Source organism: Triticum urartu, chromosome 2A (genome assembly GCF_056163025.1).
Source record: "Triticum urartu cultivar PI428250 chromosome 2A, HENAU_Tu73, whole genome shotgun sequence".
In the NCBI taxonomy this organism is placed as follows: domain Eukaryota; kingdom Viridiplantae; phylum Streptophyta; class Magnoliopsida; order Poales; family Poaceae; genus Triticum; species Triticum urartu.
The window spans coordinates 595,098,665-595,115,041 of NC_141874.1; the positions used below are offsets into that span (position 1 = coordinate 595,098,665).

A 16,377-nucleotide genomic window follows, 5' to 3' on the forward strand; every position below is an offset into this window, starting at 1 on the left:
GCAAATACCTTTGAGATCAACTTGTATAAAACATTACAAAGGCTTATAGGCCTAAACTCAGTGACCTTCTCTGGGTTTTTGACTTTGGGTATGAGCACAATAGTAGTTTCGTTCCATTCACTCGAGTTTTTTTTAGAACTAGCTCGTGGTAATTTTCTTTTTAGAACCAACTCAAGATAACTCTTTTTGAGAGAGAAACATCCCAGCTTTATGAATGTATGATAGAAGAGCTTTTATGTCCCAGGGTTCTTTATTTTTTGCGGGTGATGTCCCAGGGTTTCAAAGGCCAAACATAACAGTCTGAATCTAATTCTAACGAATTTTTAGGAACTTCCTCTGTTCCATAATAATAATAATTATTATGGAACGGAGGGAGTATATATATTGTGAGAATCTTAAGGTAACTAGTGTACTGACTAGTTTTCTTTAGGGGTGTGTACTAACTTTTTTTTTGAGGGGTTGAGACAAGGGCGTGTAGTGTCGGGGGCGGAGCTGGCCCCCGGCACCCAAGGCCCAGGCTTGGGCGCAGGACTTTTTTAAGTCTCACCTATACAGCCAGCCCAGCCCAGGCCCAGCACGAGCTCCACGACCCAACGCACACCGCCCGCCGCCGTCGCCGTCATCCCGTTCCCGGCCTTTCCCCGCTCCGGTCGCCGTGCCTCGTGCAGCCTGGCCGTGCTGCACTGCTTCTGTTGGCTTGTGCGGTGCGCCGTGCCCACCCCCCCTCCCCCCGCGGCGGCGACGAGCAGAACAGCCGACGAGGCGACAAGGGCCTCCTCCGCTGCGCCCCGGCCCCGTGATTCTTCCGCCGCCAGCTGTGTGTTGCCTGCTGCTGCCTACTTCCGCCGCGGCGCCCCTCCAATCGCTGGTAATTTTCTTGCCGGTAGTTTTGTCTTTGGTGAATTGATGTATGCATTGTCTTATTGTCACAGTGCATAGATGATTTAAATGTTCAATCGTGGCTCCGCCACTGGTTAGTGTGATTGTAGAAACTACTCTTTCAGACTTTCAGTATTACTTCAGTGTTCAGGTTCGGAGCTCCCTCCGTTCCATATCAAGTGTCGCTGATTTAGTACAACAGAGGGAGTAGTTGGTAGTTGCAAATTTCAAACATATATAGTGAACTCTAATGTTGTGAGACTTGATTAAACTATTTATATTGCTCTTTTGGGCAATTTTGTATTACTCGTGTGATGTTGATTTTTTAAGGTGGCACACCCTATGATTTGTTCCTGGCTCCACCACTGCTTTTAACTTGCTTTAATCTCAGATCTGGCGTAGGATCAATGTCAACTATTTCTGATCAGAAGAAACGGACCTTAGAAGCCATTCAACAACGGTATGCAGCAGCTAAAGCTAAGAAGCTGAAAGATGAACAGCCTAAGTGCCCGAAGAACAAAGATAGTACCCCCAAGCCCAAGTTTGATGCACGGATTAAAGGAAAAACTCCCAAATTCACTCCTTCTCGAACTTCTGCCCAGCTCCCTACATTTAGAGGTTTTTATTTTGTTCACCATTCTCCGTTCCATTGATGCAGATTTTATATGTCACCAGTTTTTCTCATACTGCTGCTGCTCCTCAGCTCAAGGAAATTCCAGTCATCAACAAAACACTTCTGGTTCCTCAGGTAAATCCATGTCTTGTATGTTCGTGTGGCTGTGTTCCAAAATTAACAGGTAACTTTTTTTACCTTTTAGGTGGAGAAGTCAACCCTATATACTCTGAGCTTTCATTTGTTCTCCATGAAAATTTGTCCCAAGATGACTATTCGGTAAGATCCCATGATATGCGTTATGGCTCTCAAATTTAACTTATATTGGTTGAAATAACCTTTAATATTTTTTGGGTGAACTGGTGTAGGATCTCGACAGCACGGACATAGTTCACAGTGTTGTATATGACATAATTCAGAAAGGTGGAGAAGCCGGAAGAATCGCCAAGGGATCCAAAAAGTTAAAGCTGGATAGAGGGATTCTTTTGGATAACTATGTTCAAAGGGGTCCTATATTAGTGGATGCACAATCACAGTCTTTGTTGACCCACTCAAAGCGATCAAAAAGACACATGTCACTGAAGCAACATAAGAAATGTGGGTCATTTGATTTACATGATACATTCCGCAGGTAATTCTTGTTCAAGATTAGTGTGCAGATATAAGTTTCTTCTTCTATCATCGCGTTTTTATATGATATGAATGATACATGTATATATCCTTCCAAAAATCCCCACATGTGGTATCTTTGGAGTTTATGCAGTTTTTACATGTGATTCTTATTCTTGCAGGTTTGACCTCTATAAGCCAATGCATGAAATGTGGAAAGAGTATATGCGAGAGCTTACAAAAAGCACCCCGTATGGATCCCTCACTATCTTTCCTTTCTGTTACTTTCAGGCCTCGTTTCCATCTACACACTATTTGCTTTTGCAAGGAAAGATAAAAAGCTTGTGATTAATACTTTGTTGTTACCATTTAATTCGACGCTTGTAGTGCAAACTAGGAGGATTTGCAAATGTTTGTGCATAGTACCAGATTATGTTTAAAAAATAACGCATTTTCCCCATGGTCCTTACCTGAGCGGCCAAACATGTAGACTCGTGATCATGCCACTTTGTCTACACGCATGAACTGATTGACTCGTAAATACGTACATGCTGGCAAAGTATGCTGACTAGTCATAAACAACATGTTCTAGACGTTGTTAACCCCGGTGAAGATTAGTTACATGTCTGCAGATCTTTGTGATCATTTCCATGTCTTATGAGAAAACAACTAAATTGGATCACTCCTAAAGGTGGACCCACATTTTTAAAGTCACCTCATGCCTAATTGGCACGGTGGCACCCACGAGTGGGTTGTCAACTCCCAGATTGGGTCAGTCAGAGTTAAGGCCCTGGTAAAAAGCACTACTTTTTGTTACACAATTTAGTATTATGCGCAAGAATTTGTAAACTCTGGCAATTTGCACAACAAAGTTTTACATATATGACCTAATTGTTTTTAGACCGTTTTTAATTGGTCTCTATTTTTGAAGGATTCTATGACTGTAATGTTATATTGGTGCATTTGTGCTACTCTGTGATTATCAGTTTGTTTTGACTTATGATCACAGTACAGTAACACATAGGCTTTATGCTGTTAATAAAATCAAGCCCACCCAAAAATGATATTTCTACAGAAAGTGTAGAGACTAAATTATTTGATATGCGCCTGATTGCATTAGATAATAGCTTAACTAAGTTGTTGTATTTAAGTTTGGTAAATAGAGTTCTGAAAGTTTTTTTTTTTGAAAATTTGAGCACTAAAATTCAAGAAATGTAATCAGCTTAACCTTTCCCAGACTTGGGCTAACCTTTTATTATGCATTTTCAGTACAATGTATGAGGTATTGATGTTACCTGTTTTCTCCATAGGAAAAAGCAATTGTCTGAAAACCTCCTTTCAGCAGATCTTCATGGGGCCCTTATAATAGGTGATTCATATACTTGACATAGTTGCATACTGGATTATTAGACTGCCTGTATTTATTCTGTCATTGTTTTTATGTTATTCTTTTGCCCATTCCCAGTGGCACAATGCAAAGCAGCCTCATATCAAGGTGTAAGTGGCATCATGATTCGGGACACTGCAGAGACTTTTGGAATTATATCAGAGGACAACCGCTTCCGAGGTACGGAGTACTTACTATCCCACTTCCTAATCAATGTTTTGAACAGGCTTGGATGAAGTGATTTATAGTTTCCTTGAGAGCATATCTTTTACAATCTTTTTTCTTGTTCTGGGTGATGGCTGTTACAATCCTTTGTCGGCTTTTCTTTTCTACTGCTAATACGATACCTCCTTTTCCCATTGATCGTACTAAATAATCTTACTGCAACTCTCCATCCATATGGAACACATTCTGGTTTTTCCCGTGAGGTCCACACTTGAATATTTTATATGCCAGAAATACAAGCAGACATGGTTGTTCAGCTTGTTGCTCAGAACATTGTATCTTACTCACTCAACGGAACTGCTCTCCCCATAGGCTGGTTCTTGCCATTATACCATGTTGTTTGCATTCATGAATTCTAGTATTAGTTACTGCAGACCTGATGGGATTGCTTTCTAAGAAGCTCACTTTGAAACCTGCAGTTGTGCCGAAAGCTGGGTCAGTTTTCGTCCTCCAAGCTGATTGCTGGAAGGTTACACTGATCGGCGACAAACTGTCGCCAAAGGAGAAGTTGAAGGAAAGCCAGCGTCTGCAGCGTGCGCAATCACTGATCAGATAGAGTTTCGAGCCTGTTAGACTCTGTTTTCTGACAAATTTTGCCGAGAGGAACTGCTACAGTTTTTCTTGCTTGGTTGTTGTTTCTGTTGATTAACGTCAGTCTATCCCTTCATTGCTTAGCACTTGGCAGTTTTTGTTGCTCCACGTTGTAAGCCTGTCACTCCACTCCCGGCAAAGACGCCATAAATTCGAACACGCTTCTTGTGCAAGCTGCATCCTTGTAGGATAGGAACTACCATACCATGATCAATAACAGGTCTTTATCGGAGATTTTTTTTATCAATCACAGGTGACCAGTTGATGTTTATGTTACTGGTCGGGTGAAAGTTTGGGTGTCGCGTTGCTAATGTGTTGCCTCGTTCGCTAGCCTAGCCAAGCAGGCGTGTATTGCAGCGCTGAAACCATAACCTGTGAGCTGTGGCTGGAGCGGCGGCACCGGTGCAGGATGAAACTGGTCACGGCGGATCCCTTGCCGTGGGAAGGACTCCGGCGTGGAAGAAGACGCTACGCTATTTTTAGTTATACAATAGATAGACGCAGGGGGTTTTCGGTGCTGTTATTAAACGCCCTCATTCGGTACATAAATCGCCGAGGGTAAGCTACTAAACATTTTGCAGAAAAGCCATCGGAGAATCTCAAAATTATGCGCAGGTACAATAGCTCTTTAGATGTCCGTCGAATTTGAAATCCAACGGCTGAGAAATCCATATCACGGTATCACCTAAGTTTTGGTATCACCTGAAATTTTCCCGTCTACGCAAACCAGCAGCCAGTGTATGGTAAAAAAACGATGTGGCGAGGCATGCTAGATGTGTGAATTCTATAGGTCATGTGCACATGCCAGTTATCCACCGTTGCTAGTGCGGCCAATCTGGGTCTGAAAAATCAAAACGGCCAATCTGGGTCTGAAAAATCGAAAGCTCAAAAGAACTGGATCTGATTATCCAAAATCATTTGAAAATCGCCGGAATCAGTAGTGCAATCGAAAATCGTCTGGAGACCTCGCTTCTGACGATTCTGGACGCTCCCACAAAACAAAACGTTTCGACTTAAGATAGTACCCCTATTTGAGAGGCAAATTACCAAAGAACTGCCACTGGTGGGCGGTGGCCGGCCGCGCCCAGAAAAACGAGTCGCACGACTCGTCCCTCTCCTTCGCTCGATCCCCCACCTCCACACTCGCGCTCGCGATAGGGTTACAGGGCCGCCGCCGCCGCCGCGCCGCCCGACAGCCCGCCCCTCCCGCTCGCCTGAAGCCGCTGCTCTCGCCCGCCCGCTCGCTTCGAGGCCCGCAGCCGTTGCTCCGCCCCGGCCACTCCTTCCCCGCTTGCTCGCCTCGAGGCCCTCAGCCGCTACTCCGCCTCGGCCGCTGGCCTCGACACCCGACGCCGCCTCGCCGGAGTTTGCTCGGGCCGTCGCCTAGGCTGAGCTCTCATCCCCTCTCTGTCTTCTCTGTTCTGTTCTGGGTGCAGCTCTATTCCTTCTTGTTCGTTTATGTTCCTAGTTCTTCTCTTTCTCTGTACATGGAAAATGGATGGACGTTTTTTGTTTGGTAGGAGTAGATGATTTGCTTGATGGCTGAACGGATGTATGCTCGTTTTCATGCTCATATTCGATATAAATTTTCTAAAACAACTACTGTAAGTCTTAGCAATTCAACACATATTTTTAGTTCAGGGACATTACAGACATTTTAACACACAACTCATCCCATAATCTCAGACCACAATCTTAGAAAAGAACTCGGCAGCTGATTCTGGGTGATTTTGCAGGAAGCTGATTTTGGGGGAAGTTTCTCAAAAGCTGATTTTGGAGAATTAATGCCCATAGTTCTGAGTATTGGCAGACTGCGCGACGGCTATTTTGCGGCGGCGGAGGGATATGTGCATTATTTTGTCTCTGCATAGTAGTGATTTGAATTTGATAAGTATAGGCATAAGAGGGGAGATTGGAGGCGGTTGAGATGCAAATCCTCTCACGCTCGATTACTCGAAGCGTCAGCAGGGTTGCCTCTACTCTGCCTCGCTGCTGGTTTCCAGCACTTGCGCGAGGCGATGCTCCACTCAAGGCTTTAGCACGGGCCTATCGAAATCAACATCTTGATTGTCTTTTCCTTGAGAAGAGTACACTGAATTGGCTGCGCCAATTCTTCATACATGGCGTGAATGAGAGGAAGACTAATAATGCAGCAGAGGCTAGTTTAACTGAAGATATGCTACCTCTTAAACATGCGTTGGTTTTTTTTTAAGAGGAAAGGACGATGCATCAAAGTAGCGTAAGTATTTTCCTCAGTTTTTAGAACCAAGGTATCAATTCAGTAAGAGACTACACGCAAGTCACCTAGTACCTACACAAACAATCAAGAACCTTGCAACCAACATGATAAAGGGTTGTCAATCCCTTCACGACCACTTGTAAAAGTGAGATCTGATAAAGATAATAAGATAAATATTTTTGGTATTTTTGTCGTATAGATTGAAAAGTAAAGATTGCAAAATAAAATAAATAGTAAACTAGAATTGTAGATCGGAAACTTATATGATATAAAATAGATCCGGGGGCAATAGGTTTCACTAGTAGCTTCTCTCATGATAACATGTATTACGGTGGGTGAACAAATTACTGCCGAGCAATTGATAGAAGAGCGCATAGTTATGAGAATATTTAGGGAATGATTATGAAATATAGGCATCACATCCGTGTTAAGTAGACCGAAACGATTCTGCATCTACTACTATTACTTCACACATCGACCACTATCCATCATGCATCTAGAGTATTCATAAGAATAGAGTAATGATTTAGGCAAGATGACATGATGTAGAGGGATAAACTCAAGCAATATGATATAAACCTCATCTTTTTATCCTCGATGGCAACAATACAATACGTGCCTTGCTGCCCCTACTGTCATTGGGAAATGACACCAAGATTGAACCCAAAGCTAAGCACTTCTCCCATTGCAAGAAAGATCAATCTAGTAGGCCAAACTAAACCGATAATTCGAAGAGACTTGCAAAGATAACAAATCATGCATATAAGAATTCAGAGAAGAACCAAATATTGTTCATAAATAATCTTGACCATAAATCCACAAATTCATCGGATCTCGGCAAACACACTGCAAAAGAGTATTACATTAAATAGATTTCCAAGAACTCGAGGAGAACTTTGTATTGAGAACCAAATAGAGAGAAGAAGTCATCTAGCTAATAACTATGGACTCGAAGGTCTGTGGTAAACTACTAACACATCATCGGAGAGGCTATGGTGTTGATGTAGAAGTCCTCCGTGATCGAATCCCCCTTCGGCAGATTGCCGGAAAAGGCCTCAAGATGGGATTTCACGGGTACAGAAGGTTGCGGCGGTGGAAAAGTGGTTTCGTGGCTCCCCTGGATGTTTTTAGGGTATAAGAGTATATATAGGCGAAACAAGTACGTTGGTGGAGCTCCGTGGGGCCCACGAGACTGGGGGGCGCCCTCCTACCTCGTGGCCACCTTGTTGCGTCTCGGACTTCCACTCCAAGTCTCCTGGATTGCGTTTGTTCCAAGAAAAATCCTCGCGAAGGTTTCGTTCCATTTGGATTCCGTTTGATATTCCTTTTCTGCGAAACACTGAAATAGGCAAAAAAACAGAAACTGACACTGGGCCTCCGGTTAATAGGTTAGTCCCAAAAATAATATAAAAGAGCCTATTAAAGCCTATTAAACATCCAAACAGATAATATAATAGCATGGAACAATAAAAAAAATTATAGATACGTTGGAGACCTATCAGCATCCCCAAGCTTAATTCCTGCTCGTCCTCGAGTAGGTAAATGGTAAAAACAGAATTTTTGATGTGGAATGCTTCCTAACATAGTTTTCAATGTAATTTTTTTATTGTGGCATGAATATTCAGATCTTAAAGATTCAAGACAAAAGTTTAATATTGACATAAAATAATAATACTTCAAGCATACTAACCAAGAAATTATGTCTTCTCAAAATAACATAGCCAAAGAAAGCTCATCCCTACAAAATTATATAGTTTGGCCATGCTTTATTTTCGTCACACAAAATGCTCCTATCATGCACAACCCCGATGGCAAGCCAAGCAATTGTTTCATACTTTAGTATTCTCAAACTTTTTCAACTTTCACGCAATACATGAGCGTGAGCCATGGAGATAGCACTATAGGTGGAACAAAATATGATAATGGAGGTTGTGTGGAGAAGACAAAAAAGGGAAAAAAGTCTCACATCAACGCGACTAATCAACGGGCTATGGAGATGCCCATCAATTGATGTCAATGCGAGGAGTAGAGATTGCCATGCAACATATGCACTAGAGATATAAATGTATGAAAGCTCAACAAAAGAAATTAAATGGGTGTGCATCCAACTTTCTTGCTCACGAAGACCTAGGGCATTTTGAGGAAGCCCATTGTTGGAATATACAAGCCAAGTTCTATAATGGAAATTTCCACTAGTATATGAAAGTGACAAAATAAGAGACTCTCTATCATGAAGATCATGGTGCTACTTTGAAGTACAAGTGTAGAAAAAGGATAGTAACATTGTCCCTTCTCTCATTTTCTCTTATTTTTTAGCCTTTTTTTATTTGGCCTTTATATATTTTTTATTTCCTCACACGGGACAATGCTCTAATAATAATGATCATCACACTTCTATTTATTTACAACTCAAAAATTACAACTCGATACTAGAACAAAATATGACTCTATATGAATGCCTCCGGCGATGTACCGGGATATGCAATGATTCAAGGGTGACATGTATAAAAAATATGAGCGGTGGCTTTGCCACAAATACGATGTCAACTACATGATCATGCAAGGCAATATGACAATGATGAAGTGTGTCATAATAAACGGAACGGTGGAAAGTTGCATGGCAATATATCTCGAAATGGCTATGAAAATGCCATAATAGGTAGGTATGGTGGCTGTTTTGAGGAAGATATAAGGAGGCTTATGTGTGATAGAGCGTATCATATCATGGGGTTTGGATGCACCGACGAAGTTTGCACCAACTCTTGAGGTGAGAAAGGGCAATGCACGGTACCGAAGAGGCTAGCAATGATGGAAGGGTGAGAGTGCGTATAATCTATGGACTCAACATTTGTCATAAAGAACTCACATACTTATTGCAAAAATCTACAAGTATCAAAACCAAGCACTACGTGCATGCTCCTAGGGGGATAGATTGGTAGGAAAAGACCATCGCTCGTCCCCGACCGCCACTCATAAGGAGGACAATCAAAGAAACACCTCATGCTTCAAATTTGTTACACAACGGTTACCATACGTGCATGCTACGGGACTTGAAAACCTCAACACAAGTATTTCTCAAATTCACAAATACTCAACTAGCATGACTCTAATATCACCATCTTCATATCTCAAAACAATCATCAAGTATCAAACTTCTCATAGTATTCAATGCACTCTATATGAAAGTTTTTATTATACCCATCTTGGATGCCTACCATATTAGGACTAATTTCATAACCAAAGCAAATTACCATGCTTTAAAAGACTCTCAAAATAATATAAGTGAAGCATGAGAGATCAAAAATTTCTATAAAATAGAACCACCACCGTGCTCTAAAAAGATATAAGTGAAGCGCTAGAGCAAAATTATCTAGCTCAAAAGATATAAGTGAAGCACATAGAGTATTCTAATAAATTCCGATTTATGTGTGTCTCTCCAAAAAGGTGTGTACAGCAAGGATGATTGTGGTAAACTAAAAAGCAAAGACTCAAATCATACAAGACGCTCCAAGCAAAACACATATCATGTGGTGAATAAAAATATAGCCTCAAGTAAAGTTACCAACAGAAGAAGACGAAAGAGAGGATGCCTTCGGGGGCATCCCCAAGCTTAGGCTTTTGGTTGTCCTTGAATTTTACCTTGGGGTGCCTTGGGCATCCCCAAGCTTAGGCTCTTGCCACTCCTTATTCCAAAAATCTTTACCCAAAAACTTGAAAACTTCACAACACAAAACTCAACAGAAAATCTCATGAACTCCGTTAGTATAAGAAAACAAACCACCACTTTAAGGTACTGGAATGAACTCATTCTTTATTTATATTGGTGTTAAACCTACTGTATTCGAACTTCTCTATGGTTCATACCCCCCGATACTAGCCATAGATTCATCAAAATAATCAAACAACACGCGAAAACAGAATCTGCCAAAAACAGAACATCGTGTAGCAATCTAGATAGTTCGAATACTTCTTTAACTCTCAAAATTCTGAAAAAATAGAAAAACCTAAATAATTTGTATATTGATCTACTTCAGTTGGAATTGGTATTTTATCGCTCTCTGGTAAAAAATTAAAAATATTTTTGTGAGCGCATACTTTCTGTTTTTTTCAGCAAGATCAAACAACAATCACCCAAGAAGATCCTAAAGGCTTTACTTGGCACAAAAATTAATTAAAACATAAAAAACATAATCATAACAGAGGATAGATGATTTATTTATTACTAAACAGGAACAAAAATAAAATTGGGTTGCCTCCCAACAAGCGCTATCGTTTAACGCCCCTAGTTAGGTATAAAAGCAATAATAGATCTAGGTATTGTCATCTTTGGTATGCAATCCATAAATGGCTCTTCTTTCATGTCAATAATTGCACCAATCGTTTTAAGGAAAGGTCTGCCAAGAATAATAGGACATGCAGGATTGCAATCTATATTAAGAACAATGAAATCTACGGGCACATAATTCCTAATTGCAACAATAAGAATATCATTAATCCTTCCCATAGGGTTCTTATGGTGGAATCCACAAGGTGCAAATTTAAAGAACAATCATCAATTTCACGGAAACCTAACACATCACACAAAGTTTTTGGAATCGTGGAAACACTAGCACCCAAATCACATAAAGCATAGCATTCATCATCTTTGATCTTAATTTTAATATAGTAGGTTCCCACTCATCATAAAGTTTTCTAGGGAAAGAAACTTCTAGTTCAAGCTTTTCTTCATAAGATTGCATTAAAGCATCAACGATATGTTTAATAAAAGCCTTATTTTGATCATAAGCATGAGGAGAATTTAACACGGATTGCAATAAGGAAATACAATCTATCAAAGAGCAATTATCATAATTAAATTCCTTAAAATCCAAAATAGTGGGTTCATTGCTATGTAAAGTTTTGACCTCGTCAATCCCACTTTTATTAGTTTTAGCATCAAGATCTAAAAACTCCAAATCATTGGGACGCCTTCTAACTAAAGTTGACTCATCTCTAGTCCCATCTTTATCAATATTCATATTGGAAAACAAAGATTTAATAGGAGACACATCAATCACTTTTAGATCTACATCTTTATTATCGTGAAAACTAGAAAAACACGCTTTCACAAAGCAATTTTTTTAGCACGCATCCTAGTGGTTCTTTCTTTGCACTAATCAATGGAAATTCTCATGGCCTTGAGAGACTCATTGATATCATGCTTAGGTGGAATAGATCTAAGTTTCAAAGAATCAACATCAAGAGAAATTCTATCCACGTTCCTAGCCAACTCATCAATTTTAAGCAATTTTTCTTCAATCAAAGCATTGAAATTATTTTGCGAATTCATAAATTCTTTAACACTAGTCTCAAAATCAGAGAGCATCTTATTAAAATTTCCATAAGAGTTGTTGTAGGAATTATCATAATTGTTAGAGGAATTACTAGGGAACGGCCTAGAATTAAAGTTTCATCTATAAGCATTGTTACCAAAATTGTTCCTACCAACAAAATTCACATCCATATATTCATTATTATTCTCAATCAAAGCGGACAAAGCCATATCATTAGGATCAGAAGAAACACTCTTATTAGCAAGAAATTTCATAAGTTCATCCATCTTTCCACTCAAAACATTAATCTCTTCAATCGCATGAACCTTTTTACTAGTGGATCTTTCAGTATGCCATTGAGAATAATTAACCATAACATTATCTAGTAGTTTAGTAGCTTCTCCTAAATTGATTTCCATAAAAGTGCCTCCCGCGGCAGAATGTAAAAGATTTCTAGAAGCAAAATTCAATCCGGCATAATTTTTTTGTATAATCATCCATAAATTCAAACCATATGTAGGGCAATTACGTATCATTAATTTCATCCTCTCCCAAGCTTGCGCAACATGCTCATGATCAAGTTGCTTAAAATTCATAATATCGTTTCTAAGAGAGATGATCTTAGCAGGAGGAAAATACTTAGATATAAAAGCATCTTTGCACTTATTCCATGAATCAATACTTTTTTTAGGCAAAGAAGAGAACCAAGTTTTAGCACGATCTCTAAGAGAAAACAGAAATAGCTTCAATTTAACAATATCATTATCCACATCTTTCTTATTTTGCATATCACACTAATCAACAAAGTTGTTTAGATGGGTAGCGGCATCTTCACTAGGAAGGCCAGAAAATTGATCTTTGATGACAAAATTCAACAAAGCAGCATTAATTTCACAAGATTCAGCATCAGTAATAGGAGCAATCGGAGTGCTAATAAAATCATTGTTGTTGGTATTGGAAAAGTCACATAATTTAGTATTATCTTGAGTCATCCTGACAAACAATCGATCCAACACACAATCACACAAGAAGCGAGCGAAAAAGAGAAGAACGGAAAAAAGGGGCGAATAAAACGGCAAAGGTGAAGTGGGGAGAGGAAAACGAGAGGCAAATGGCAAATAATGTAATGCAAGGGAGAAGAGTTTGTGATGGGTACTTGGTATGTCTTGACTTGAGCGTAGATCTCCCCGGCAACGGCGCCAGAAATCCTTCTTGCTACCTCTTGAGCATGTGTTGGTTTTCCCTTGAAGAGGAAAGGGTGATGCAGCAAAGTAGCGTAAGTATTTCCCTTGGTTTTTTTAGAACCAAGGTATCAATCCAGTAGGATACTACATCGCCTAGTACCTGCACAAACAATCAAGAACCTAGCAACCAACGCGATAAAGGGTTGTCAATCCCTTCATGGCCACTTGCAAAAGTGAGATTCGATAAAGATAATAAGATAAATAATTTTGGTATTTTTGTTGTATAGATTGAAAAGTAAAGATTGCAAAATAAAATAAATAGTAAACTAGAATTGTAGATCGGAAACTTATATGATATAAAATAGACCTGTGGGCCATAGTTTCACTAGTGGCTTCTCTCATGATAGCAAGTATTACTGTGGGTGAACAAATTACTGTCGAGCAATTGATAGAAGAGCGCATAGTTATGAGAATATCTAGGCAATGATTATGAAATATAGGCATCACGTCCGTGTTAAGTAGACCGAAACGATTCTGCAGCTACTACTATTACTCCACACATCGACCGCTATCCAGCATGCATCTAGAGTATTAAGTTCATAAGAACGGAGTAATGCTTTAGGCAAGATGACATGATGTAGAGGGATAAAAACTCAAGCAATATGATATAAACCTCATATTTTTATCCTCGATGGCAACAATACAATATGTGCCTTACTGCCCCTACTGTCACTGGGAAAGGACACCGCAAGATTGAACCCAAAGCTAAGCACTGCTCCCATTGCAAGAAAGATCAATCTAGTAGGCCAAACTAAACCGATAATTCGAGGAGACTTGCAAAGATATCAAATCATGCATATAAGAATTCAGAGAAGAACCAAATATTGTTCATAGATAAACTTGATCATAAATCCACAATTCATCGGATCTCGGCAATCACACCGCAAAAGAATATTACATCAAATAGATCTCCAAGAACATCGAGGAGAACGTTGTATAGAGAACCAAAGAGAGAAGAAGCCATCTAGCTAATAACTATGGACCCGAAGGTCTGTGGTAAACTACTCACACATCATCGGAGAGGCTATGATGTTGATGTAGAAGCCCTCTGTGATCGAATCCCCTTCCGGCAGATCGTCGGAAAAGGCCGCAAGATGGGATCTCATGGGTACAGAAGGTTGCGGCGGTGGAAAAGTGGTTTCGTGGCTCCCCTGGATGTTTTTATGGTATAAGAGTATATATAGGTGAAAGAAGTACATCGGTGGAGCTATGAGGGGCCCATGAGGGTGGGGGCGTGCCTACCCCCTGGGCGCCCCCTCCTACCTCGTGGCCACCTCGTTGCGTCTCTAACTTCCACTCCAAGTCTCCTGGATTGCGTTTGTTCCAAGAAAGATCCCCGCGAAGGTCTTGTTCCGTTTGGTCCGTTTGATATTCCTTTTCTGTGAAACACAGAAATAGGCAAAAAAAACTGGCACTGGGCCTCCGGTTAATAGGTTAGTCCCAAAAATAATATAAAAGAGCATATTAAAGCCCATTAAATATCCAAAACAGATAATATAATAGCATGGAACAATCAAAAATTATAGATACGTTGGAGACGTATCAAGATATATGTTACATGCCGATAATTTCAGGGAGCGGCCACCGTGATGGTGCTATATACAAGAGAGCGGCTTATTGGGAACATAATTTCTTTTTTGATATCACCGACCGGACAGAGACTCGGTTGGAGCCAACGCGTGCATATGAAATGCCACGTAACGTGATGCAGATCTTCTCAATGAAGTTAGCTAAAGCTCCTATCAACAGTGGCTCAATACATTTATATGGACATATAGCAGCACACGATGAAGTTGATCTAAGACTCAATTATGTTTTCAATCGTAGCAGGGATGATCCCTTCATCGTGCAACAGGGTTCTCTAAATGAAATGAATGGTCCTAAGAGAACCATCCTGTTGATATTTGATGTGCTACTTGAGTTTGACATGAGGATCAAGAATGGGGAGAACGAAGAGGATGATTTACAACTGATTGATGGAATCTCAGAATTTGACGGTTTACTCATGTCATGGAGACCGCATTGTTGGAAACTATGGTGCAGTTGATACGTCTTTTGCGCTTGTTCATAATTCAGTTGAGGCCACAGTACATGTTATCATATCAAAAGTGCAGACTGGCTTTGATTTATCTCTCAGTTCTATTGCTCTTCTGGAGATGAATAAAGAATTCCAGCTCTTCAGTGGAAATATTAGTGAGTCCTGTGGCTTAGGAAGCTTTGTGATTGCTGTCACATGGGATACGCTGATGAATTTGAAGTTCAAGGTTGGTCACAAAGGCTGTAACTATAATATTGAACACAATTGTTCCTTCAAAGCTAAGTTAAATAGACACGCCAGCCATCAACTAAATCTCGAGACCGCCTCAATTTTAGTTAAGGTGACTTGGGCTGTGTTGCCTGCATCGTTGAGCAATTAACAGTATTGTGTAATCCTGCACTGAATGGATATGTTTACTTGGTGATATTTGCTTTTGTGCTGGAATCGGGTATACTAGAAAATAATGCACTACACGGGAATGAATGAACAATACCAATACATAGAAGTAAGATGAGGAACAGGGAGGATTGCACCTTATAGACGACTTGGGTACATGTGGTACAGCTAGCTAGTGACTTGAAGTCATCGCATCTCTATTGGGTCAGTAGCCAAGAATTCTTTGGTTATGAGCTTGGTCCTTTGGTGGGTAAGAGCCCATGAGATACTTACAGGAACTAGTTAATGTGTACGTGCAATGCATGTTAATTTGGAAGCATATTAAGTGCATGCGGATATTAAGTAAGATATCATTTGCGTGTTATTATATGATTAACACTATATTTGGCTTGAAATTAACTGCACGCTAAACGTGTTGAGCGCTCAACATTGAAACAGTCTAGGTCGTTGGATTGACATGATTTGATGGCCGAGATTAATTGGATCTGCCCCTTTGGGTCTTTTTATATTGGTATAGATGATGAATATTTTTGTGCTTGTTTCTATTCGAGATAGGTCAGAGGTAACGAGAACTTTAAACAAATGATAAATTTCCTAAGCTTGTTTATCATGTCTATTAGGTCAAAGAGCTTTAAGCAAATAATAAGGTGTGTGTTGCTTTTTTTCCTCTCTCTCAAGGCGACTTGGGAAAGGCTTCCTTCCCTCGATCTTCACCGACGAGCCCGTGGATTCACCTCCCCTCCGCCTGCCATTCCAGCGGCCGATGGCGGGGAGGAGAATCCTAGTATCTCGGCTCTCGCAAGTAGATAGATAAAGTTTTAGTCCTCGCAGGGGCGGCGTTTGG

The 16,377-nt window shown here is 40.3% G+C and overlaps 1 protein-coding gene, 1 long non-coding RNA gene and 1 pseudogene across 3 annotated transcripts; all 3 read left to right on the forward strand.

Annotated features, from left to right (window-relative positions):
* The first annotated feature begins 550 nt into the window (after positions 1-550).
* On the forward strand, positions 551-4,569 carry LOC125539024 (ribonuclease MRP protein subunit POP4). Of its 2 annotated transcripts, none has more exons than XM_087544495.1 (9): positions 551-868; positions 1,271-1,438; positions 1,536-1,627; positions 1,698-1,771; positions 1,861-2,123; positions 2,284-2,352; positions 3,412-3,470; positions 3,567-3,668; positions 4,133-4,569. In XM_087544495.1, exons 2-9 carry the CDS (start codon positions 1,287-1,289, stop codon positions 4,267-4,269), a joined length of 948 nt encoding a protein of 315 aa, XP_087400621.1. In that variant the 5' UTR covers positions 551-868; positions 1,271-1,286; the 3' UTR covers positions 4,270-4,569. The 2 variants fall into 2 exon arrangements, with proteins under 2 accessions (XP_087400621.1, XP_048558335.1); XM_048702378.2 differs by having other exon boundaries at positions 552-868; positions 1,271-1,497; positions 1,583-1,627.
* A 799-nt stretch (positions 4,570-5,368) lies between these two features.
* On the forward strand, positions 5,369-6,497 carry LOC125537439 (uncharacterized). The gene is made up of 2 exons (XR_015615180.1): positions 5,369-5,734; positions 6,041-6,497. It is a non-coding gene; the product is annotated as an uncharacterized LOC125537439 (long non-coding RNA).
* Positions 6,498-14,657: 8,160 nt separating this feature from the next.
* On the forward strand, positions 14,658-15,516 carry LOC147986140 (uncharacterized; annotated as a pseudogene).
* The last annotated feature ends 861 nt before the right edge of the window (positions 15,517-16,377 follow it).

Excerpts from the sequence above, each read along its gene's own strand:
- LOC125539024 (XM_048702378.2), top strand. The coding sequence starts at position 1,287 with ATGTCAACTATTTCTGATCAGAAGAAACGGACCTTAGAAGCCATTCAA. Across the intron at positions 1,498-1,582 it reads CCAGCTCCCTACATTTAGAG|CTCAAGGAAATTCCAGTCAT; the intron begins GTTTTTATTTTG and ends GCTGCTCCTCAG. Across the intron at positions 2,353-3,411 it reads GAGCTTACAAAAAGCACCCC|GAAAAAGCAATTGTCTGAAA; the intron begins GTATGGATCCCT and ends TTTTCTCCATAG.